Here is a 24,701-nt window from a genome sequence, read left to right as displayed (position 1 = left end):
TGGCCTATTAGCGCAAAACCGCAATAAACAACAAAATGTGTGCGAGTATAATGTGATAATTAAGACACTAAACTTACAAAAGAATTCTTGGTTCATAGAGGTTGTAAACTTCACCAATTGTTCTGTATGTTTAATCTTATTTTATCTAGGTTTGGTTCATAGTCCAAGAGACACCAGATTCGACGCATTATGCTCATTTGTGAAAACTCAACAAAACTTTTTATTTCACTTTATTACTTAATATTATTTTTGAGTTATGTGGGGGATTGTTAGAAAAATAATTTGGTAACTCAAAAAGAGATATTCAAATTGTTGTCTAGGTTCATTCTTGTTATATTATATTATTGGATCTTTATTATACTATTAATTTGAATACATTTAATGTGAGTAATAGTAAATTTGAATAGCTTTGAATATAATATTTTATTAGCTTTAAATAACTATTATTATTTATTATGGCTATCAAAATCAATTAGTTTTTTGAATCTAACCATTTGATAACGTTACATGCTTAATGACCTTTATATATATATAACGTTTCTTGGCTTTGGTTTTGGAATGATTCTTTCTTGACAATCATATGTCCACTTTGGACTATATATATGTATATTGTGTTCAATTTAAAAAAGATGTGAAAGAGTGAAAAAAGCTTGTTGAATTTCTTTTTATTGTGCTGGGTTGTCTTTGATTAATCTTTGTTGTTTCTGCTCCTAGTTATACTAGAAGAGCTTGTTGAATCCGGGGGATACGCCTAATATTATTTACCACAGTGTGGGCGAAATATCCTTAAGAACAATGTCTTTGACACGCCTCAAGCTAATCTTATTCTCCATAATCCAATATCTATCAAATTTTCCAACAACAAATCTATTTACGGATCTATATGCTTCGATTGGAACTGAAAGTTCCAGAACAGGTGGCTGGTATACCACAATAATAAAACTTCCTTTTATTTTTTTTATTCGGATCGGATTTATGTTTCTAGTTTAATGTTGCAAACAGTCACAGAGTAAAGTTTTATCAATGAATCTTCTTTCAGTTCTTACCTAAGCTACCCCGAGGCCCAATTTTTTGCTGACTTATTTTATGATCTTTATTGGTTTCCCAATCTTTACTCCTATTTCCATTTGAAGCATAACTTAAATAACTTTAAATCATGGAAACTGGAGTTGCTCTTGGCTTAATAACTTTAAAATCTTTGAAAAAGGAAGAAATTTTTCCTGCTTTTGGCTCAAGGATTAGTACTTACACCCCCAACCTTTGATCGATTGACCCTGGTCAAGGTTTAGTACTTCTGCTCTAAGCCTTCTCGCAACCACTCTTCATTTCATGTCCCATTAATGTTTTCATTTGTCACCATCCTTACATATTGTAGTCATGAGTGATTTAGCGCCATTGCTATTTCACTTGGCTGAGTTGGTAAATTGGTAGTTGATTGGGATTGAGGCATAGTTGATGGATCGATACAACTTTTGTAGTTGGCCTTGTTGGGTTAATTGTATATGCTGTTTATACAACTTCTGTAATCCCGAATTATGGTCTCGGGTCTGATTGTTAAATGAAGAATTCTGATCATATCAGTGTCTCAATTCACATCAGATCATAATATCAGTTGTGTCAAGGTAGTATGTCCTAAGTTGAGTTAATGTGGGCTCTTATTGTTCAGTACAGATAAATGAAGTTTGTTGTCCTTTTCATGTTTAAAACCAGAAACATTAGGTTTCCACCCTCTGGCCTTGACTAACACTTTGAGAATAAAGTTTAATAGATAGAATTTTCTAATATAACTGAACTGCACGTAGCTTTTTCTCGATTTCTAACAAGACACAGAAGATATCACCAAATTTGCTATATCATTAGACATTAGCCCCATAAGAGATTTAACAATTTTTCTGCGATAGTGACTTGTTATTTGATAACTTGCACTCTTCTAATCAAGCATAAGGCAAAGGTGTTATTCATACAAGAGAATCAGTCTTTTGGGTATGACTTGAATTTTTATTTTTGTTTCTAAATCAGGTCCATCTTTTGAGGCCACCAATTAGCATTTGCTATGGTATTTTGCAACAATAATAGGACTGGTCTATTCCTAAGAATTTTGCATGCTTAAAAATGGTAATATGGTATTACATTAATTGAATTTAATAGACTAGTAACACACACTTATCCCTATTTGAATTGATGTTAATGCGATGGGAAGAACAAATTTTTCTCCGGTGTTCATCTAATGCTGACGGATTTATCATTTCCATATTCTTTTCTTCTTGCTTATGTCTTCCTTCATGTTCATAAGGTTGATTTCCGTTGAGCTGAGTTTTCACGAATACAAAGATGTCTAGTGGATACACCTACTTATTTTTATGATGGTCTTGTTTTATCACATATAAACAAACTCCCATCAGTTGGAGCTGCTTTTCCTCTTCCTCAATTCTTCTAGTAAAGAACCCAAGCTGTTGTCAGAGGATCCACCTTTCTCTACAGCCATTTTAGCCAAATTTCCTAAGGCAGCTGCGCGGCTTCTCATCTCCTCAGCTTCCTGACCAACCATCAGTTTGGTGATTGCTCCCTGTATGTTTTCCCTGTTTATTGGGACTGTACTATCTGTTCTGTAAGACCAAGCCTGAGCACCTACTGGAACTCCTATCTTTAAAATCTCCGTGGGCAGCTTTTCATTAAAAAATTGTTCCGCTGACAGTGGCCACGTGACCATTGGCACTCCAGCAGTTACTCCCTCCAGCAACGAGTTCCACCCGCAGTGAGTCACAAAACCTCCAATGGCTTCATGATCAAGGATTAACACCTGGGGTACCCATCCTTTGATTATCAGTCCTTGTCCCTTCAGCTTTTCCTCAAATCCTTCTGGCATCCACGTCTGCTCTTCATTGATTGCATCCTGCGTTGCCCAAATAAATTGCTGGTTTGAAGCTTCAAGAGCCATTGCTATCTCAAGCAACTGAGTGGATGAAAAGACAGACATACTGCCGAAACATATATAAATGACTGATTTTGGTTCCTTGGTATTGAGCCAATCCAAACACTGATGCTCACAAAAGGAGGTTCCATGTCCTCTTTGGGCTTTATCTTCATTGTCTTTGTTGTAGAGTGAAACTGGACCGATGTGCCATGCTTTTCTCCCTTTCAGTTCCCAGTGTTTTACATAATATGGTTCCAGCTCATAAAAGCTGTTTACGATAGATCCATAGCTAGTCATTTCTGCTTTCATAATATTCCTAACAATTTCAGTTATTATGCTTTCTGTTTCACATTTTAAATGGTCTGGAAGTTGTTGCCTTGACATCTTTATTGTGTCAGGAAGGCCAGGGATGATGAACTCTTCCGTCTCCGATTCAACCTTCAAATGAGGTTTGTGTTCCATCAAACTATGTAAAGCACAAAGAGGAAAAAAACCAGTGCCATTGAAAAATAGTCTTGGAATCCCCAGCTTGGCTGCAACATCAACAGCCCATGAAAATTGAGGGGCTGCTACTAGACAATCTGGATGATCTTCTTCTAGGAATTGTTCAAATGGTTGTTGAAACAGGGATAGGCCCATGATGAATTTCAGATACATCTCTGTACTAGTAGTAGAAGCTATGTTTTCACAGCCATCTGGCAATCCAGCTTCTTTGCAAGGGAACTCGGTCGTGCGGTTGCTAATATCACTGCCCAACTCTCTATCTCTTTGGATTGCTTTGGAGAATGTAGACGCGTTGAGAGGAGTCGTGATAATGGTTACCTTCGCCCCGCGCCTAGCGAATTGCCTGGCTATGTCTACTAGTGGTATCATGTGGCCAGGAGCCATCATCGGCAGAAAGTATATGTGAAGTTGATCAGTTTTTCTATCCATGGTAGCCAAGGAATAGATAAGAAAAAAAGCTTTATCAGCTGAAGAGGAAAGAAAGAACAGTAGCTGAAAGAAAATAGGAGGTGTTGTATATTTAACCTTCTTTTCTCATCATGTTTTTATAGACAAATGGTGATTTTTCGACGCCTCTGATTTTGATAATGTCTTCATGGGACCAGTACTTGTGAAATCCAAGGTATGTAAGTTGCCACTGCTGACCTTTTGTACTTTGACAATTTTGATGCAAGAAAAGTAAATTAGACCTGTGGTTATCATATTATTATGTGTTGGATCTAGTCTTATATTTGAATGGCAAATTAATTCAGGACTGGTTTAAGCACATCTATTGCTGATTTGTTGCACATACATTGGTGGATCTTTCTTTCTTTCTTTCACCTTCTCCGCAAGTCTTACTTTCCTCTTACTTTCCTTTTCTATAAATTAATCTAGGAACAACTAAGCACGCGTTAACAATACATACAATAAAACTAAGAAATGATTATATTACCTAGGATTTAAGTTTTTTTTTTATATATATATATATATATATGATTTAAGTTATATATAGTGACAGTGTAAGGTTTCTTTTACGCTACCCGGCGAATCTTAAGTAATAATAGAATGTCAATTATCATTTTTTCCAGATTACCATTTAATACTTATCAAGAAATTTAACTGTAATTACCTAATAAGTGAAATATTTGTGTAAATAATTTTTATACCATTACCGCATAGAATTAAACTTCCAATTTGTATTAGCCAATCACATGATAAAACGTTGTTTCAGAACGACAGGTTTAGATGATTCATACTAGGACTTTTGAAAATATCTAATTCCCTGGCTCTGCTTCTTTCTTCATTGTTCTCAAAGTTTTTACTTTGGAACCATAGAAATTCAAAATAATTTTATTACCTCCAGAAAACCAAAAACATGTTCACAAAATATTGATTGAGTTGGACTTCAAATTTCTTTTTCACACATAGGTAAATCATGAGATTTTAGCCCCATAAGAATTAAGACTCTTCCTGTGATAGTGGTTTGTTATTTGATTACTTGCGCTCTTCTATTCGGATATAAGGAGAAGCTGCAATGTTTGCAGTAGTTGCAATCGACGAAGTATATGTAGAAACAAGTGTTCTTCATATTATAAGAGTATCAGTCTTTTCAGTATATCTTGAATTTCTATATTGGTTTCTAAAACAATTCCTTCTATAGAGTCCATCAATTAGCATTTGGTAGGATATTTTTGCAACAATCATAGCTCTGGTGGTCTACGCACAGGAATTTGCATACTTAAAATGGTATACATAATTGAATAATTAAACACACTTTTTGTTATTCCTGGAATTGATTTAAATAAGATGGGACATATTCTTTAAAATATTTCATTTGATGCTGAAGAATTTATCATATCCATATTTTCCTTTTCTTCTTGCTTATGTCTTCCTTCCTGCTCATAATGTTGAATTCTCTTGAACTGTGTTTACACAAATACAAAGATGTCTAGTAGATAAACCTACTCATTTTTATTAGCAGTCTAGTTTGATCATATATGGACTAATTCCCATCAGTTGGAGTTGCTTTGCTTCTTCCTCAATTCTTCTAGTAAGGAAACCAAGCTGTTGTCCGAGGATCCACCTTTCTCCACGGCCATTTTAGCCAATTTTCCTAAGGCAGCTGCACGGCTTCGCATATCCTCAGCTTCCGGGCCAACCATCAGTTTGGTCACTGCTCTCTGTATGTTTTCCCTGTTTATTGGGACTCTGCTGTCTGTTCTTTGCGACCAGGCCTGAGCACCTACTGGAACTCCTATCTTTAAAATCTCTACGAGCAGCTTTTCATTAAAAAATTGCTCCGCTGACAGTGGCCACGTAACCATTGGAACTCCAGCAGTTACTCCTTCCAGCGACGAGTTCCATCCGCAGTGAGTGACAAAACCTCCAATGGCTTCATGATCAAGGATCAGCACCTGTGGTGCCCATCCTTTTATTATCAGACCTCGTCCCTTCAACTTTTCCTCAAATCCTTCTGGCATCCACTCATTCTGCTCTTCATTTGTTGTATTTTGCTTCACCACCCAAATAAATTGCTGGTCTGAAGCTTCAAGAGCCATTGCTATCTCAAGCAACTGAGCCGATGAAAAGATCGACATGCTGCCGAAACAGATGTAAATGACTGATTTTGGTTTCTTGGAATTGAGCCAATCTAAACACTGATGCTCAGAAAAGCAGATTTCTTGTCCTCTTTGAGCTTTATCTTCATTGTCTTTATTGCAGAGTGAAACTGGACCAATGTGCCATGCTTTTCTCCCTACCCCTTCCCTGTAATGTTTTACATAATTTGGTTCTAGCTCATAAAAGCTGTTTACAATAGCTCCATAACTAGTCATTTCTGCTATCATCACATCTTTAATTATTTCAGTCATTGGGTTTTCTGTTTCATCCTTTATATGGTCAGAAAGCTGTTGTCTTGACATCTTTATTGTGTGAGGAAGGCCAGGGATGATGAACTCTTCTGTGTCAGATTCGACCGTCAAGTGAGGTTTGTGTTCCATCAAACTGTGATAAGCACAAAGAGGAAGAAAACCGGTGCCACTGAAAACTAGTCTTGGAATTCCCAGCTTGGCTGCAACGTCAACAGTCCAAGGGAAGAGAGTGCCTGCTATTAGACAATCTGGATGATCTTCTTCTAGGAACTGTTCAACTGGTTGTTGAAACAAGTACAGGGCTTTGATGAATTTCAGGGTCATTTCTGTACTAGTAGTAGAAGCTAAGTTTTCACAGCCATCTGGCAATCCAGCTTCCTTGCAAGGGAACTCGGTCGTACGGATGCTAATATCACTGCCCAGCTCTCTGTCTCTTTGGATTGTTTTGGAGAATTTAGGTGCGTTGAGAGGAGTCGTGACAAGGGTTGCCTTCACACCACGCCGAGCAAATTGCCTGGCCATGTCCACTAGTGGTATCATGTGGCCTGGAGCCATCATTGGCAAAAAGTATATATGAAGTTGATCAGTTCTTTTATCCATGGTAGCTAAGATTAAGGGGAAATAATGTTTTATTAGCTGATGAGAAAGAAAAAACAGCAGTTGAAAGAAAATAGGAGTTGTATTTCTAACCTTTGCTCATCCTGTTTTTATAGACAAACGAGGATTTGTAAGGCTTCAAGATTTAAGAAAAGTTTATTCTGATTTTAGCTTAATGTATCTCATGCAGCATTTACTTGTCAAAGGTATGTAGGTTGCCATTGCTGAACCTTTTCTTTGTTGAAATTTGAGTGATGTGCAAGAAAAGTAAATTGTCTATAGTTATATGATTTTTTATGTCTAGATGGGGTTGATCTTTGGCTTTTTCTTGTCATCGTGTCTATTTTTTCTGTCTTGCCGAGGTTAGAGTGGTGAGTTTGAATTGTTTAATATTTTGGATTGCTGTCAAGCACTCAGACTTGAGTGGATTACATTAGAAGCAAATCAGGATATGCAATTCAGAGTCGATACAGCTTAAAATATCTACATTACATCAACTAGCCATCCATATTCATTATTTACTTTTTCTAACCAAATACATAAATTATATAAATTATACATTGAAGCATGGCATGAAGTTTCAGTTTGTCATCGGTTTCCTTCTGCCTTCTTTCCTTTCTTCATACTAACCCTTTTCTATAAATCTATCTAAGAACAATTAAGGATGATCTTAACAACGTATACATTAAATTAAAACTAAGAAATGGTTTAAAGTTTCATGTTTTATTAACCGAAACTATACTACTAAAAAAACCCTTCTTTCAGAAACTTTTTTTGCTATTGACAAATAGAAATAATTGATGTTCCATTGGAAGTTTAAGAAACACTGACAAGTCACACCTGGACGAACACGTTTCTCTTATGAAAATGAGAGGCCAACCACTTCAATATGTACTACTTGACTAAAAGTATTTTCTACTGCTAAGCAAATGCTCCTCTTTGCCTTCGATGACTATGAATATTAATATTTGCCCTTCTTTCTGAATTTCCAGAGTGGTAACAATTATAGGGGTATTAAATTACTTAGTCACACCATGAAAGTGTGGGAGAGGGTGATTGAGGCGAGGGTGAGGATGTCGGTGTCTGTATCCGACAACCAGTTCGGGTTCATGCCGGGTCGTTCTACAACAGAAGCTATACACCTTGTTAGGCGGTTGGTGCAATAGTACAGAGATAGGAAGAAGGACCTGCACATGGTGTTTATTGACTTAGAGAAAACATATGACAATGTTCCTAGGGAAGTTCTTTGGAGATGCTTGGAGGTAAAAGGTGTGTCGGTTCCCTACATTATGGCGATTAAAGACATGTATGATGGGGCTAAGACTCGGGTAAGGACAGTAGGAGGCGACTTTGAGCATTTTCCGGTTGTTATAGGGTTACACCAAGGCTCTACGCTCAGCCCGTTCTTATTCGCCCTGGTGATGGACGCGCTAACACACCATATTCAAGGGGAGGTGCCATGGTGCATGCTATTCGCCGATGACATAGTTCGGATTGATGAGTCGCGTACCGGTGTTAACGAGAGGCTGGAGGTTTGGAGACATGCTCTTGAGTCTAAGGGTTTCAAGCTAAGCAGGACGAAGACGGAATACCTGGAGTGTAAGTTCAGCGTTGAGCAGGGGGAAGTGGGCCTGGATGTGAGGCTTGACTCACAGGTTATCCCAAGTAGATGCAGCTTCAAGTACCTTGGGTCGGTTATCCAGGGGGAGGGGAGATCGACGAGGATGTCACATACCGTATTGGCGTAGGATGGATGAAGTGGAGGTTAGCATCTGGAGTCCTGTGTGACAAGCGAGTGCCACCGATACTCAAAGGTAAGCTTTATAAAGCGGTAGTTAGACCGGCCATGATGTACGGGGCTGAGTGTTGGCCGGTTAAGAACTCACATATCCAGAAGATGAAAGTAGCTGAACTGAGGATGTTGAGGTGGATGTGCGGGCACACTAGGATGGACAAGATTAGGAATGATGATATTCGGGAGAAGGTGCGCGTGGCTACCATTGATGACAAGATGCGGGAAGCGAGGCTCAGATGGTTCGGGCATACACAAAGGAGAAGCCCAGATGCTCCGGTAAGGAGGTGTGAGCGGCTAGTTGTGGAGGGCATGAGAAGAGGTAGAGGGCGGCCTAAGAAGTATTGGGTAGAGGTGATCAGGCAGGACATGGCGAGGCTTCAGATTTCCGAGGACATGACACTTGATAGGAAGATGTGGAGGTCTAGTATTAGGGTTGTAGGTTAGGAGGTAGTTGTGTCTTGCATTAGTTCGTTCCGTTGCTAGAGTAGTCTTGTAGGGTTTTGTCTTGGTAACGGGTGGCAATATCGTGTCTTACTATTTCTTTTTTAGTGCCGGACCTATTTACTAGTTATCGCTTTTGTTTTGCAGCTTTCTTCTGGATTTTATGTTGCTCCTGTTTTTTTATATTTTCTTATGGTTTTTGTGATAATATTGATATTGTCTCTTTTTGTCTTCTTGAGCCGAGGGTCTTTCGGAAACAGCCTCTCTACCCCTTCGGATAGGTGTAAGGTATGCGTACATACTACCCTCCCCAGACCCACTAGTGAGATTTCACTGGATTGTTGTTGTCGTCGTTGTTGTTGTTGCCCTTCTTTCTGAATTCTGACTAATCAGTACATGTATATTGTCTTACTCTAGTGCTTACATAATTCTTTGAACTTCTGTTCCTCCCTCTTATTACAAATTTGTTCCACAAGAACCATCCAATCATGTTCCTCCCTCTTATTACAAATTTGTTCCCAAGAAATTATGGTGCTTTGGGACTCTATTCATTGTAAGTTTCTGTCTTTTATGTGGAACGCGTTACTAAGACCGCGAAAATTAGTGTTCCGATGCCAACTGAACCACTTCCTAAGAATAAATAGTAGTCACGAGGTCACAATTTGAACTATAGTGGCATGAATGTGTGGGCCCTTATTTATTTCCCTGTAAACTACTCTAAGGCAAAAAGTTACCAGCGACAGCCTAATAAGAGATCAATCCCTCTTCCTATTGTTCCTTTTCATGTTCGCTCAAATTCTACCATTCTATAAGTGATAGTTTAGCATCTCTCTATCAACGTGCTAGCTTGACGATCAGGGGCATTTCTGTTATTTCTCGGAATTTCGTGCTTTAGTTATGTTGTACTAAGCGCAATAGTGTGTGCACCTTCTCAATTATGGGGCCCACCAGAACTTTCATTTCATGTGCATTGTCAACAAACTTACTCTAACATGAGCGTATGGAATCATAATTAGAAAAAAATACCAATACTAACTGAATGGAACCATCAAGTGTGAAAAAGTTCAATACTTCTAACATCTTCGAAGTAGAAGTTAAGAGTCATTCATCTCTTTGACATGAATAACAATCAGGCTTTGTGGAATTAAGTCCACTAACATTCCTCATTCTAACATTAACTACAGTTTTCTCTAACACTTCAACTGTACACAGACTGTGATCCTGCTTTACTGCTACATAGAATTGTAAAATCAAGTTTCCGTCTTATTGTGAGACCGCTCATTAAGGGTTGCCTAAAAGAAAAGAAAAAAACAGAGTGCTATTTCATTTCATCTGTGCAAGTTAATAAGCAAACAAATCAATAATGCATATGCGAATATTAATCATCTGCAGAAATTTTAAACTCCTTATTTTTCCTTGCTAGTGCTCTTTCCTCTATCGCACGCAAAATATCTTCCTCTGTCAACTCAGCTCTTTTCAATGCCCTCTCTTTAAACTGCTGCAAAACCTCAGCACAAGTTGAACCAACAGCTACCAATCCGAGGACATCCAACACTGCCTTCACTTCTTTTCCGAGCTCAGCTAGGGCCACGATTAGAACAGCTAATTCATGTTGTTGTTGTTGCCTATGCTCATTCAAACAAGTATTCATAAATCTAAGGGCTTCCCGAAGAGCAACATTTAAAAGGGTAGGCGTATGCAAATCATCAGCAAGTTTTGTCTCCAACTCATTACGCAGCTTTCTGATGCATTTCTCGGCCTCGCGGCTAACACGCACAACCACCCCCTTTAGTACTTTGGATGACGACAAAGCTTCTTCACAATCATGTAACGTCTGATAAATGTAGAATACTGAATCTGAGGCAATTTCTATGCATGATATTGAGTAATTAACAGGAGAACTGTAGTGCGTCCCCAACAACAAGTACCTCAATGCAAGGGGATGGTACAATCGAGTAACCTCACGTATAGTGAAGAAGTTCCCTGATGATTTATCTTGGCAAAACCATTATGCATCCAGTAGCTAACATTACCCTCCGGGCTGCTAGCAGCGCAACTCTGGGCGATCTCATTCTCATGGTGAGGAAATATCAAGTCCATTCCACTACCATGTATATCAAAAGAATGTGTTAAAATAGTAGGCACTCATTGCACTGCATTCTATATGCCAACCTGGTCTTCCAAGACCCCAGAGGCTGTCCCAACTTGGTTCACCGGGCTTTGCAGCCTTCCACAAGGCAAGATCAGCAGGATTCCGCGTTCTTGAATCAACTTCAACTCGTTTTCCAGCACAATTATCTTCTAAATTTTGCCCAGATAATAATTGACCATACGCTGGAAAACTATCGACAGAGAAATGTATCCACAACCATTGCTCATTATCTTAGCAATCATATCCTTAATCTGCTCCATATGCTCAGTAACACGTGGCTGATGAGTGGGTGGGAGGACTTGGAGATCATCCATGTCTTTTAGAAACTCTTGGCTGTATCGAGCACTCAGAACTATTGGATCAACTTCTTCTCCGATCCAAGTTCTTTAGCCCGACGGATTACATTGTCATCTATATCAGTAAAGTTGCGCACATAAACAACATCATATCCCAAGTATTTGAGGTACCTGTAGAGAACATCGAAGGCGACGTAGGCACGGGCATGGCCCATGTGACTCAAATTGTACGGAGTAACGCCACACACGTACATCTTAACCTTCCCAGGTTCCTTCAATTTGAAGGCTTCTTTTTGCCTGCTCATTGTGTTGTAGATGTAAAATTGCACCTTCTCCTTATTCGTATTCTTATCCATTGTTGATTCTGTTAGAAATTTACCGTCTTTTCTAGAGACTTCTAGTGGTCCCCACATATAAGGTAATAAATTTTTTACCTTGTCTCTCAAAATAAATAATATATCAGATAATATTATGTAGTTATGAATATATGGTAGTTTCTTTGATGGAAAGAAATTACTATATATTAGGAGTCCCTAGGGTAATTATGATTTATGGAGAAGTCCCTAGGGCTAAAGTATTTGCCTAAGAGTCCCTAGCCTACCTATAAATACGCCTGTGACTCCATCAATCTGGCATCCTACGATAGGCACATGCTAGAAGGCTCCTAAGTTTTCTGTCAAGGTTCTACAAGGTGATTCTTTAACACTTGAACAACTATGGGTGAAGGTACGTTCCTTGTTTAATTTCCGCTGCGTCGCCTCTATGTATGTGTTTAAATTTCTACATCGTGGTATCAGAGCCTGACTTTAGTCGGTTGTTCAGTGTTTTTGAAACGACTCATATTTGATTTGAGTGGTAATCTAGTACTGTATAATTGATATGAATTGATAAACACATTAACGAAGTAGTTTCTGGGGCACAGTTAGATCTTCTATATTAATTTCTTATTTGGCCTAAGAATTGATTCTGTCGTGTACTGTGTCATGGCCAATTTGAATGTGTTTGTTTGAATTCCATGAAGCTTTTGGCTGAATATATAGAAACGAATCCTTGTTAGTGTTGGATCTCAAATTGTTTAAAGTATTTGATGTGGTTTCAACCATAACTTTAGACAATCCTTTTTGGTAATAGCTTTCGTTAGTTTGTATTGACCGGAGAACTTTTAAGTTTATGGTCCCAAGATATTCTCCTTGTTATTCAGCAGTTAATAGGAAATATTGGATTTTCTAGCAATACTAAATATTGGATTTTCTAGCAATACTAATTGCCAACTGGAGAATTTTGAAGATGTTTATATGGTTCAAGAGTACTTTCTGGAAAAATTTATATGTAAAACAGTAGTACTACTTTAAGTAGTAATTACCCTCCCCGCTATTATATTTTTTCATGAATCATCTTAAATATGTGTTATAAATATTTATATGTAAAACAGTAGTACTGCTTTAAGTAGTAATTACCCTCCCCGCTATTATATTTTTTCATGAATCAACTTTGAGTTAAGTTCTCATTGCAGTATTTAATTTCAAACTTCTGTTTTGGAGGAAATTGAAAATGTTTATGTGATATATAGAAAATATCGTGATTAAATTTTATTTGTTTTACTACTATTTGAAACTGTTCTTATAATATCAAGATTAATTATAAGAATTAATTTTTGTTTATGGGCTATTGAAGATTGGTGCTTATTTAATTCGTATGCCCATTTTGAAATCAATCAACATTCTGTATAAGATGATTGTTTGGACAAATCACGGCAAGATGTCATATTCAATTTTCCTTTATGTGTTGTACTTGGGAGTAGCCACAACGTCTTAAGTACTTGATATAGAAGAAATTAAGTTATTTAATCACATAAAGTTTAGTGATTAAAATTTATAATGACATCTATATAGTCCAATTATCTCATTAAAATGGTAACCCGACCCTACAAGGAGGTAGCCATTTTTTGTGAGATTAATTGGAATGAGATGGTAAACCTTTAAATTGAAAATTATCTTATGCCCACAGGTATAGATTAATTTCTATGTGCTTTGGTTTACTAGTCTAATAAAGTAAAGTAAATTCTATGCATGGGTTGCAACCTCTGCCCACAGGAAGGTCAAGAATTTACTTAGAATTGGTATTTTACGCGATTCACCTTTGATGGATTGTACTTCATAGCTTATGTATGTTTATCCTTGTCTTGCAGTCTTCACCGCTTTTCCTAACGCTATTTTTAATAAGAATGCTCGAATTCCAATGCTTTCTGGTGACAATTATGCTGAATGGAAGGAGAAAGTCCTTCTCACTTTAGGGTGCTCGGATCTGGAACTGGCACTCAGTGTGGATAAACCACTTATTCCCACGGAATCAAGTACGCCAGCAGCTAAGATTGATTATGAGCAGTGGGAGCGATCCAATCGCTTAAGTTTGATGCTCATAAAAGCCCACATAAGCCAAATCATTAGGAGATGAGAGACATTGCTGCTAAACTCGTACAGTGCGTGAGCACATTATGGAGATGAGAGACATTGTTGCTAAACTCAAGTCCCTTGAGGTTGATATGTCTGAACCATTACTTGAGCATTTCATTCTCAACTCACTTCCTGCGGAATATGGTCCGTTCAAGATTTCTTACAACACACATAAAGATAAATGGTCAATCAATGAACTTTTGACCATGTGTGTTCAAGAAGAAGAGAGGTTGAAGCATGAGACACCTGAAAGTGTTAATATGATGACTCATGGTAAGTGAAATGCAAAGAAAGGCAAAAGTGTTCCCATGAAGAAGAAAAGCACCTTTGACAAAGATGCTTGCCGTTTATGTAAAAAGAAGGGACACTGGAAGAAAGATTGTCTGAAATACAAGAAATGGATTGAGAAGAAAGGTAATTTTACCTTTGTATGTTATGAATCTAATTTTACTGAAGTTTCTGATAATACATGGTGGATTGATTCTGGTGCTACAATTCACATTGCCAAAATCATCTAGGGCTTTCTAACTCAGAGGAAGCCGATAGGAAGTGAACAATGTATCTATTCTGGCAATAGGACGCGTTCACGTGTGGAAGACGTGGGGACTTATAGGCTCATTTTGAAGGATGATTTTCACTTAGATTTAGAAAATACTTTTTATGTTCCAGTATATTCTAGAAATTTAATTTCTCTTTCAAGACTATCAATTAGTGGATATGATTTGAATTTTCATTATCCTTCTGTGAAGCTTTTGAAAGATAATAAAGTTATTGATTTTGGAAATTTGAATGGAAATTTATATAAACTTGAGCTAGACCCCACATTTGAATGCAATGTTTTAACTTTGCATGATAAAGAAATTGGCACTAAGCGATGTATTATCAATGAGAACTCATCAAGTCTTTGGCACAAGAGATTGGGACATATCTCTATTGATAAAGTCAAAAGGTTGGTTAATGATGAAGTTCTAAAAACTCTTGATTTTTCTGACTTTGGGACTTGTGTGGACTGCATAAAGGGTAAGCAGACCAACAAATCAACTAAAGGTGCCAAAAGGAGTTCTCAATTACTTGAGATCATACATACAGGCATATGTGGACCTTTCCCTACCCCCAACTTGAATGGTGAGAGATATTTTATCTCATTTATTGATGACTATTCAAGATATACGTATCTCTATTTTCTGTTTAACAAATCAAAAGCACTTGATGCTTTTAAAGTTTACAAAACAGAAACAGAGAAACAAATTGGTGCTCAGATCAAAATTGTAAGATCTGATAGGGATGGAGAATACTATGGTAGGTACACTGATAAGGGACAAGTTAAGGGTCCATTTGCTGAGTTCCTTGAAAGTGAAGGTATAATTGCTCAATATACCATGCCAGGAACACCACAATAAAATGGTGTGATAGAAAGAAGGAACTGGATATTAATGGACATGGTAAGAAGCATGATTAGCAGATCAAGTTTACCTTTATCCTTATGGAGTGAAGCCTTAAAAACTGCTGTGTATATTTTAAATAGGGTTCCATCCAAGGGTGTCTCCAAGACACCTTTCGAGTTATGGAAAGGATGGAAACCTAGTTTAAATCATTTACACGTTTGGGAATGTCCAACTGAAGTGAGGGTTTATAACCCACAACTAAAGAAGTTGGATGAAAGAACAATAAAGCGATTATTTTATAGGCTATGTGGTTAACTATAAGGGGTTTATGTTTTATTGTCCTTATCATTCTCCTAAAATAGTTGAAGCTAGAAACGCTAAATTTCTTGAGGAGCATGAAGAGAGTGTGAGTGGTTTGACTCAAAGGGTGAAATTGGAAGAAATAAGGGAACCACCTGTGGTACCTTTTTATTTATTGGGAACTTAAATGTTGCTCAATTTTTTTTCATGAATTATATGAACAACAACAAGTTAAAGATCCACAACCACTTCAGGATCCATATAAAGATCAATCCGTTTTACCTGAATTCATTGAAGAAGTGCCTGAACCAATGGAAGTGAGAAAATCCTCAAGAGTTCGAAACCAGCAATTTTTAGTGACTATGTTATATCTCCAAGAGTTTGATTATGATATTGGACTAAAAGATGATCCATGCTCGTTTTCACTAGCCATGAGTGGAGAAAACTCCACACTTTGGTATGATGTCATGAAAGAAGAGTTAGAATCTATGGTTAAAAATAAAGTCCGGGGCCTCGTCGAATTACCAAAGAGATCCTCTACCATAGGTTCCAAGTGGGTTTTCAAAACTAAAAGAGACTCATCTGGTAATATCGAACGATATAAAGCCAGACTTGTAGCCAAGGGTTTTGCTCAAAGGGAAGGCATTGATTACGATGAAACCTTCTCTCCAGTATCAAAGAAGGATTCATTGAGAATAATCATGGCATTAGTAGCTCATTTTGATTTAGATTTACATCAAATGGATTTAAAAATAACTTTCCTGTATGGAGATCTTGAAGAGGAGGTATACATGCGTCAGCCTGGAAGATTTTGTGATAAGGACAAAAGTCACCTTGTTTGCAAGTTGAATAAATCCATTTATGGGCTAAAGCAGGCTTCCCGCCAATGGTATATTAAATTTCATAATGTTGTTTCTTCATTTGGATTTATGGAGAACATCATTGATCAGTGTATATACCTTAAGATAAGTGGGAGCAAATATATTTTTCTAGTCCTATATGTGGATGATATTTTGCTTGCAAGTAGTGATTTGGGATTGTTGCACGATACTAAATAGTTCCTTATCCAGAATTTTGAGATGAAGGATATGGGTGAAGCCTCTTACGTCATTGGCATAGAGATTCACAGAGACAAATCCCAAAGATTACTTGGACTGTCTCAAAACGCCTACATTGAAAGAACTCCGGAAAGATTCGGAATGAAGAACTGTTCACCCATAGCAGCACCCATAATTAAAGGTGAAAAATTCTCGTTGAATCAATGTCCACAAAATGCGTTGGAAAAGGAGCAAATGAAAGACATTCCCTATGCTTCGCTTGTTGGGAGCCTTATGTATGCACAGGTCTGTACTAGACCTGATATCGCTTTTGCGGTAGGAATGCTTGACAGATATCAAAGTAACCCTGGTCTTGACCATTGGAAAGCTGGTAAAAGGGTTTTGAGATATTTGCAAGGAACCAAGGATTTTAAGCTCACATACAAATACTCTGACTCGTGCCTTGTGCGTGTACTACCCGTCCCGTACCTATGGTACTGAAGGTATTTAGGACCTCTATTTAGGGTGGTTCTAAACTGACCTATGTTGCTTAAAATGAGAAAAGCTAGGCGACAAATAAAATTCAGATAGGACTTCATGTAAAGAACAAATAGGGGCTCACATTGACCTCCACAAGTAGACAACAAATGCACGCAATTAAATCAGCAAACTTTGTTAAATTAGGATCCTATAGGCAGGATATCTAGATGAGCAGAACAGAATATAAAGAAGCAGTTTATTAAGGCGAGCATCAGGACCTACTAGTTTGCCTACTGATTTTATGAAACTTTGAATCTGGGCATTTTTATGTAGTAAAATATCAGTGTTTTAAACCCAGAATCAATAACGAGTCATGTGGATATGTTGCCTAAGTGATCTAGAAGAGCGCTCGAATTCAGAATAGACTAACAGGATCCTATAGGCATGATTTCTAAGTGTAACACTGATTTTAACTCATAAAGACAAGTTTTATCTCTTTTTGAATCCTATAGGCATGCTTTCTAATTGCTGAATATATTTAAACCCCTATAAGCAGGATCTCTAAGATTCATAATTGATTTCACCCTATAGGCATGATATCTAAGTTGAAACTGATTTTTTTTATCTCCTATAGGCATGATATCTAAGTTGAAACTAATTTTTTATCTCCTATAGGCATGATATCTATTAATCATATGCGTGCAGAACATTTTAAGCAAATTGCCAGGAAAGTTTGTTATTTCACATAAATTGAATCCTATATACATGATCACTAATGCACGTTGGGATTGAAAATATGTGTAGATCCTATGAAAAGGATTTCTAATGTGCAGAGTTAAACGTAAAGCAGGATTTCTAGCATGCAGATGTGCAACACAGAATCAAAAACGATTATAAAAATCCTATAGGCAGGATCTCTAAACACAGTACAGTATCCACATAATGCAATCAACATTGTTAAGTCCTATAGGCAGGATTTCTAACCGAGTTTCAAACAAAGATATAGAAACCCCCCCATCTTTTACTAATAAACCCCAGACTGTTTATTACAAAGATTATTACATTAATACAGCCTATAATGAATAAATTACATAATAATATCCATTATACTATAGGGAACCTCAACAAGCCCAATATAAACCTGGGAACCAGGCCTTCAAACATAGCAACTCCGAAGCATATAGGAAGTCCATCCATAGCACATAAAATTGGGCTCCTAGTGTGTCAAAGTTCCCAAGGGCCTTAGGGACCCCCGGGCAAGGCTCATACCAGAACCTTTCTTAGTCCAGAGTTCATAAAAGATTGGAAAACCAGCCCAATGTGTCAGAGTTCAAAGGAGTCAAAAGGACCCTAGGCAGCCCTTACACTAGGGGTGGTAGGAACCTAAATAACTAGAGTAGAAGTTTGAAAACCAGTACATAGAGGGTAAGGGGGACAGTTTTAGAAAAACAGTTTAATTTTTAGATGCAAATAGATTCAGATTACAGGGTTGCAAACGGAGCTGTAAGAGACAAACAGAATTCATATTCAGCACATAGTTCAAGCAGATTGATATTTTGTTCAAACTAGGTACTCATACCAGTATTCAAAGTAATCATAGAAAGCAAGGACACTTGAATTAACAGACAGAATTAGCCACATATTAATTACATGCTTGCAGTATCCAGCCATGTTCAGAACAAGGAGCATACAACTGAATTAGACATGGTTTCACATTATTGGAGATAACTTAGTTTAGTATTATCACTAAGTGGAATCGTATAGTCATATGGTAAACAGAATCATGCTGAGATTTTGAAATAAACTAACCAAATAAGCACATAGAACAGAATAGGATAACATGAATCAAAGCATACCAGTTGAGAAAGAAGTAAACAGGAAGGCAATGGCAATTTGAACCCAGAGAATCTAACCTTGGCTTTCAGCCGGCCAAACCGTGTAGAAATCAGAACAATAGAAAGAGAGTTTAAGTTTTTTGAGAACAGAGAGTTTGAAAGTTATAAGGTTGTTCAGTGAATAAGTTGTAAAGCGTGTAAGTGTCTCAGTGTTTGTGTAAAATCAGGACAAGGGAGTGGCTTTTATAGAATACAGTAGAGTAAAATAAATAAGGTATAAAATCAATTACACACAAATAAGGTATGAAAATCAGTTAATCAATAAATTACGGTCAGAATGAATCAATTAAGAAGACAAAATTAAATAAGTACCACTTAATTTAAGAAAAATCTCATACAGAATCAATCAGTATCTAAAAATGAGGTCAAATAAAGTAAGAACTGATTCCACAATCAATTAGGAGTCAGAACACAAAATCAGCATGTGATACGGGTACATAAATAAGGTAAGAACAAGTAAGAACTTAATAAGGAAACACGGGTACTAAATTTAAACCCTAATTTAGGTAAGTAAATCAATTAATACTTAATTGACAGAGTTAAAGGTAAACAGGCAAAACAGTATAATAAATAGTCGAATAATGGAAACCCTAAGAAATATCAAAGACATAGAGATGAAACTCAAGTAAAAATCAGTCGAAAAAGTAAAGAAGAAAACCATAGTTGAAAACATTTAAACGTTTAAACATTTTTTTGCAGAAAACCCATTAGAAATCAAAACCCTATCTTTTAGGGTAAAATAAAATCGGTTAACGATAATGGTGAAAACAGAAAATCTTAAGGAAAAAATACTAAACAAACTCAAAACCGCATCAGATCTAAAGAAATCTAAACGGATTCAACCAGAAATAGCTAGGTTTGTGGAAATAAACAGAAGTGAATCAAATCTTATTTGAACCAGAGATTTGAGACCATAAAAACACGAAAATATCAATACTCAAAGATATCGGAGTGAACATAGACGGTTTAATCGAGAAATGAGAGACTTTGAACCAAATATGGTTCGAATCTCTGGAGATTATCCTCAAGTAACATGAAAATCATACAACCAGTAAGAGATGAGGCCGGATACGGCATGAAATCGAAGGAAAACCCCATGAATCAAGAGGGATATCAGTGACAGTGGGCTAGGGTTAGAGGGGGGGGGGGGGGGAGGGTGAGAGATAGAAGAGATGAGAGAAGGGATCCAGAGGCGGCGGGTTGGGAGAAATGAGGGTAGGGTTTGAGGGTTGGTCTAATTAAAAAAGGAAAACTGATCCTGGACCGTTGATCTTCTGAGATCAAGAGCCATGATTAAATTTAGGCTTGGGCGGGTTATAGACGGGTAGGGTATTTGGGTTTAGGTATTGGGTTATGGGTTAGGGTAATTGTTACTGGGCTAGGGGACCGAAAATTCAATTGAAGAGGGGCTATGTTTTAAATACCCATTTAATTTAATAAAGTAATTTTATAAAATAATTTATAAATGATAAAAATTTCATTTGTACATGAAAATGATTTAAAATAATTACTTAATATTATAAAATATAGAAAGTTATTTTCTGTGTAGATAATATAATTATGCATATATATGGGCTATTATTGCATATTGCGCAATTCTAGCCTTAAAATACAAATATAATTATAAAAAAAGAAAATTGCAATTAAAATTTAAGCACTATATGGGCATAAATGATAAATTTAGATGATTAAATTATCATAAAAACGATATGAGGGATAATTATTGGATATTTATTTGCAGAAATAACTTGATATAAAGTTTTAAAAATTATAGAAATAGTTGTGCATGTTTGTAAATGCATGTGCACTATTTTTAAAAATATATATGTATAATTAGAATATATGAGGAAAAAATTGGGTATCAACACATATTATATGTTTATCTCTCTTAAAGGATTATCTGATTTTAATATGTACGTGCCAAGTAGGAGAATGTTAGAAATTTACCGTCTCTTCTAGAGACTTCTAGTGCAGCCCACATATAAGATAATAAATTATTTACCTTCTCTCCCAAAGGAAATAATATATCAGATAATATTCTGTAGTTATGCATATATGGTAGTCTTTGATGGAAAGAAATACCATATATTAGAAGTCCCTAGGGTAATTATAATTTATGGAGAAGTCCCTAGGGCTAACATATTTGCCTAAGAGTCCCTAGCCTACCTATAAATATAGTTGTGACTCCATCAGTCTGGCATCCTACGATAGGCACATGCTAGAAAGCTCCTAGGTTTTCTGTCAAAGTTCTACAAGGTGATTCTGTAACACTTGAACAACTATGACTGAAGTTACGTTCCTTGTTTAATTTCCGCTGCATCGCCTCTATGTATGTGTTTAAATTTCTACCAATTTGCCCTTCAAAACCATATATATTGAGGGGTGGTGAAAGACTTCCAACAGGAGTTTTTTTTAGTAGTAATAGGATTATATATATATATATATATATATATATATATATATATATATATATATATATATATAATGGTTAAAAAATAATTACATAGCGTTAGGGTCACATATTGTGACATTATTTTGGGATAGACCCATATGCAAAATAGAGTTACTAGAGATATTTTGGTTGCCCATTGCTTTTAGCATATTACAAGCAGAAATAGGTAATCCCTTTGAGCATTTACTAGTCCCGCTCTTGTCCATGGCCAGCATTTCTTGTACACAAAACGGCGGTGCAGCATATAATTTTAGTTCCTCCGGCTTATAATCTTTTTCTTTGTTTTTTGCTTCCTTAGCTAATGCATCTGCGATTGCGTTTCTTTCTCTAAAGTTATGCCGTAGTAGTAGGTACTTCTCCTGGCACATTAACAACCTGCAAGAGTATATTAGATTAGCTAGGGTGTTGTGACCAATGTTGATTGCATTGATTACGTCGGTTGAGTCTGTTTCCACTTCCAATGAAAATAGGTTGAACCTATGCGCCACTTGTAGTCCATCATATAATGCCTGCAATTCGGTGTGAAGGGGAAATAGACTGTAACAAGATCTCTAAAATCCTATTATCCATTTTCCTGAGAAGTCCCGGAAGATACCACCTGTGCCACTTCTTTTCTTATCAAAGGCCCCATCGATATTAAGCTTAGTCCAGCCTGTTTGGGGAGGGTGCCATTTAATATTGATTTTCTTCTTGTGTTGTATAGTGGCCATTCTTGAGTTCATGAAGTGGAACTCTATGGATTGGTCTATTAGTCTTTGGAGTTTGGGAGTGTTAGTAGTGTTGTTGCAGTTGTTATTGTTCCGGTTAATCCATATTCCCCATATGATTAAAAGAAAGAGTTGATGCCAGTTGATATAGGGAGATTGAAAACTAGTTTTGCTATCTTTTAGATGCACTAGACAGTGTTGATTGTTTGTGTCACGATCCAAACCCCGGTCGTGATGGCGCCCAACACATTGCTACGCAAGCCCGACCATTTACACAACCTTAGCCAAATAATCTATATAAATAAATGAATGTTCACTGCTAAAATACCAAATTAAATGCGGAATTTTTGTATTAATCTCTAACATTCGAAAATTCCAAAATAAAAACAAAGTACTAATCAACCCACAGAATCTGGTGTCACGAACATGAGCCTCTAGAAACAGATTATTCACCTATTACAAGTCCGACTAAGAAAAACATACGAATAAAATAATAAAAGATAGAAGGGAGAGATCAAGGCTGCGAACGCCATGCAGCTACCTCGATACTCCCGGATATTTACTGCTCCGCTAAACAAGTCCTCACTCACCCTGTGGTGTACCTGAATCTGCACACAAGGTGCAGGGAGTATTGTGAGTACTTCCAACCCAGAAAGTAATAAATATAAATAAAGTCTGAGGATAAGAAATCCTAAATAAACACAAAGTAAAACTATAAATACAACAACGTGGACCAATAGCATAATACAGTAAACATTAATGTCACACCTCCTTTTTTCTACACCTGTGAGGGTGTAAAGGAGTTTTTCCAATTAAAGGACAGTCGGAACGGGATTTATTATTAATATTCAGAGTCGCCACTTAGGAGATTAATGGTATCCCAAGTCACCGGTTGAATCCCGATCCGAGGAAATTATGACTCTGTTAACAGTCCGCGAACCAGAACTCCGAGTAAGGAATTCTGTTAACCCGGGAGAAGGTATTAGGCACTCCCGGATTCCGTGGTTCTAGCACGGTCGCTCAACTGTTGTATTTGCTTTTATCTGATCTTAAAACATATTCTAACCTATGCGCCTTTTGTTTTAACCGCTTTTACTTTATGTCTTTTTAATAAGAATTGCAATGTCGTGAAAATGTATCTCGAACCACGTTACACCAGTGCACCCGTGGCTTTTGACGCATTTCGACTCCGTTGAGATTTAGATTTGGGTCACATAAATGTGCACCCGCATTCAGGAAGGTAATATTATTAAAGACGCGCCTAAAAGCTACTAACGCGTTATTAACTTTGCGAGGGCCATGGAATTTGCTAAATGGCACGCCTCGAATTCTAAGGTTTATTTAAACATTAATTAAACGAGGGCCACGCGATTGTGATTTTATTTGGCGCGGCACACCTCGATTCTATTTTAAAGGATACTTAAACTAAAGGTTCGGAGGGCCATAAACTATTCGTTACTTAATATGGCACACCTCTCATCTACATTTAAAGAGACTACCTAATTAAGTAAGAGCAAGCTTTGAAAGGGGTTGTAATTATTCCAAAATAGAAGCCGGATCTGATTCGCACAGTCAAATAGACAGTTGTTTGAACAAAGCCAAAACTAATTCAAAGCTTGGGCTTGAAACGAGCCCATTCCATGTGAAATGCGAGTAAGCTGGAGCCTCTGAAATCACTGGCAATGACCCTGGCAGGCCAGAATTTTCCTGGGCTCGAAGCCGACCCAGTGTCAACGAAATGGACCCAGATCGAAGGGGAGGAGGTCCAGGATTCATGTTTAAGCAATTACACAGAAGAAATTTATATCTAAAGGGAGATGCATTGACAACTGATTTTAGCTTTGCATACTTCTGGATTTGCATCAAATAATCACAAAAAAAAACTTCAAAATACTGAATAAAACTCAACCGCTGAAGCATAAGTCATGAAATCACTTAGCCCCAATTTTAACAATTCTTAGCCACTTAATTTTAACATTTCTCATACAGCTCGCATCATATTGCTTAACAGAATTGTATGCAAGATTAATCATTGATTAGTCTAAGCAAATGGTGTCCCAACCCTTTAAATCTGTCCCAAGTTAAGCACGGCAGTAAACTTCAACTATTCAAACCTAAAGATTCAGTCAGAGCAATACACTATATCAATCCACTTTGGAGAACAGAGTGCTGATATACATGTAAGTAGATATTAGATGTGACTTAAAAATATTAGTGTCTAGTTCAACAAGCTGGGATTGATTACAACATGCAAATTCTAGCTAATCCATCGGAACTAACTAATCTGCATTGGAGATGAATGGACGAAAAAGTAAACTTCATAGAAATCAACATTTGGCTTTGTTTCACCCTCAAATTGAGAGCCACATCATAATAAGATTGGAATTGATACCTGGAGATTGCAACAGGAAAAGAAATAGTGAGGTATCAGCAGCGTAACA

At 37.0% G+C, this 24,701-nt stretch overlaps 2 protein-coding genes and 1 pseudogene across 3 annotated transcripts; all 3 read right to left on the bottom strand.

Moving 5' to 3' along the window:
• Positions 1–1,961: 1,961 nt before the first annotated feature.
• LOC109218812 (scopoletin glucosyltransferase-like) lies at positions 1,962–3,999 on the bottom strand. The gene has a single exon (XM_019383199.1). It carries the CDS (start codon positions 3,845–3,847, stop codon positions 2,399–2,401), a length of 1,449 nt encoding a protein of 482 aa, XP_019238744.1. The 5' UTR covers positions 3,848–3,999; the 3' UTR covers positions 1,962–2,398.
• A 1,131-nt stretch (positions 4,000–5,130) lies between these two features.
• LOC109218813 (scopoletin glucosyltransferase-like) lies at positions 5,131–7,099 on the bottom strand. Of its 2 annotated transcripts, XM_019383201.1 has the most exons (2): positions 6,961–7,099; positions 5,131–6,815 (listed from the first exon to the last, which is right to left on the bottom strand). In XM_019383201.1, the coding sequence occupies exons 1-2, from the start codon at positions 6,968–6,970 to the stop codon at positions 5,413–5,415; spliced, it is 1,413 nt and encodes a 470-aa protein (XP_019238746.1). In that variant the 5' UTR covers positions 6,971–7,099; the 3' UTR covers positions 5,131–5,412. The 2 variants fall into 2 exon arrangements, with proteins under 2 accessions (XP_019238746.1, XP_019238745.1); XM_019383200.1 differs by lacking the exon at positions 6,961–7,099 and having other exon boundaries at positions 5,131–6,951.
• A 3,382-nt stretch (positions 7,100–10,481) lies between these two features.
• LOC109218810 lies at positions 10,482–11,907 on the bottom strand (annotated as a pseudogene).
• Between the last annotated feature and the right edge of the window lie 12,794 nt (positions 11,908–24,701).

This window comes from Nicotiana attenuata, unplaced genomic scaffold (genome assembly GCF_001879085.1).
Source record: "Nicotiana attenuata strain UT unplaced genomic scaffold, NIATTr2, whole genome shotgun sequence".
NCBI lineage: Eukaryota > Viridiplantae > Streptophyta > Magnoliopsida > Solanales > Solanaceae > Nicotiana > Nicotiana attenuata.
This window is presented reverse-complemented; position numbering and strand designations above follow the sequence as displayed.

Excerpts from the sequence above, each read along its gene's own strand:
- LOC109218812 (XM_019383199.1), bottom strand. The coding sequence starts at position 3,847 with ATGGATAGAAAAACTGATCAACTTCACATATACTTTCTGCCGATGATG.
- LOC109218813 (XM_019383200.1), bottom strand. The coding sequence starts at position 6,870 with ATGGATAAAAGAACTGATCAACTTCATATATACTTTTTGCCAATGATG.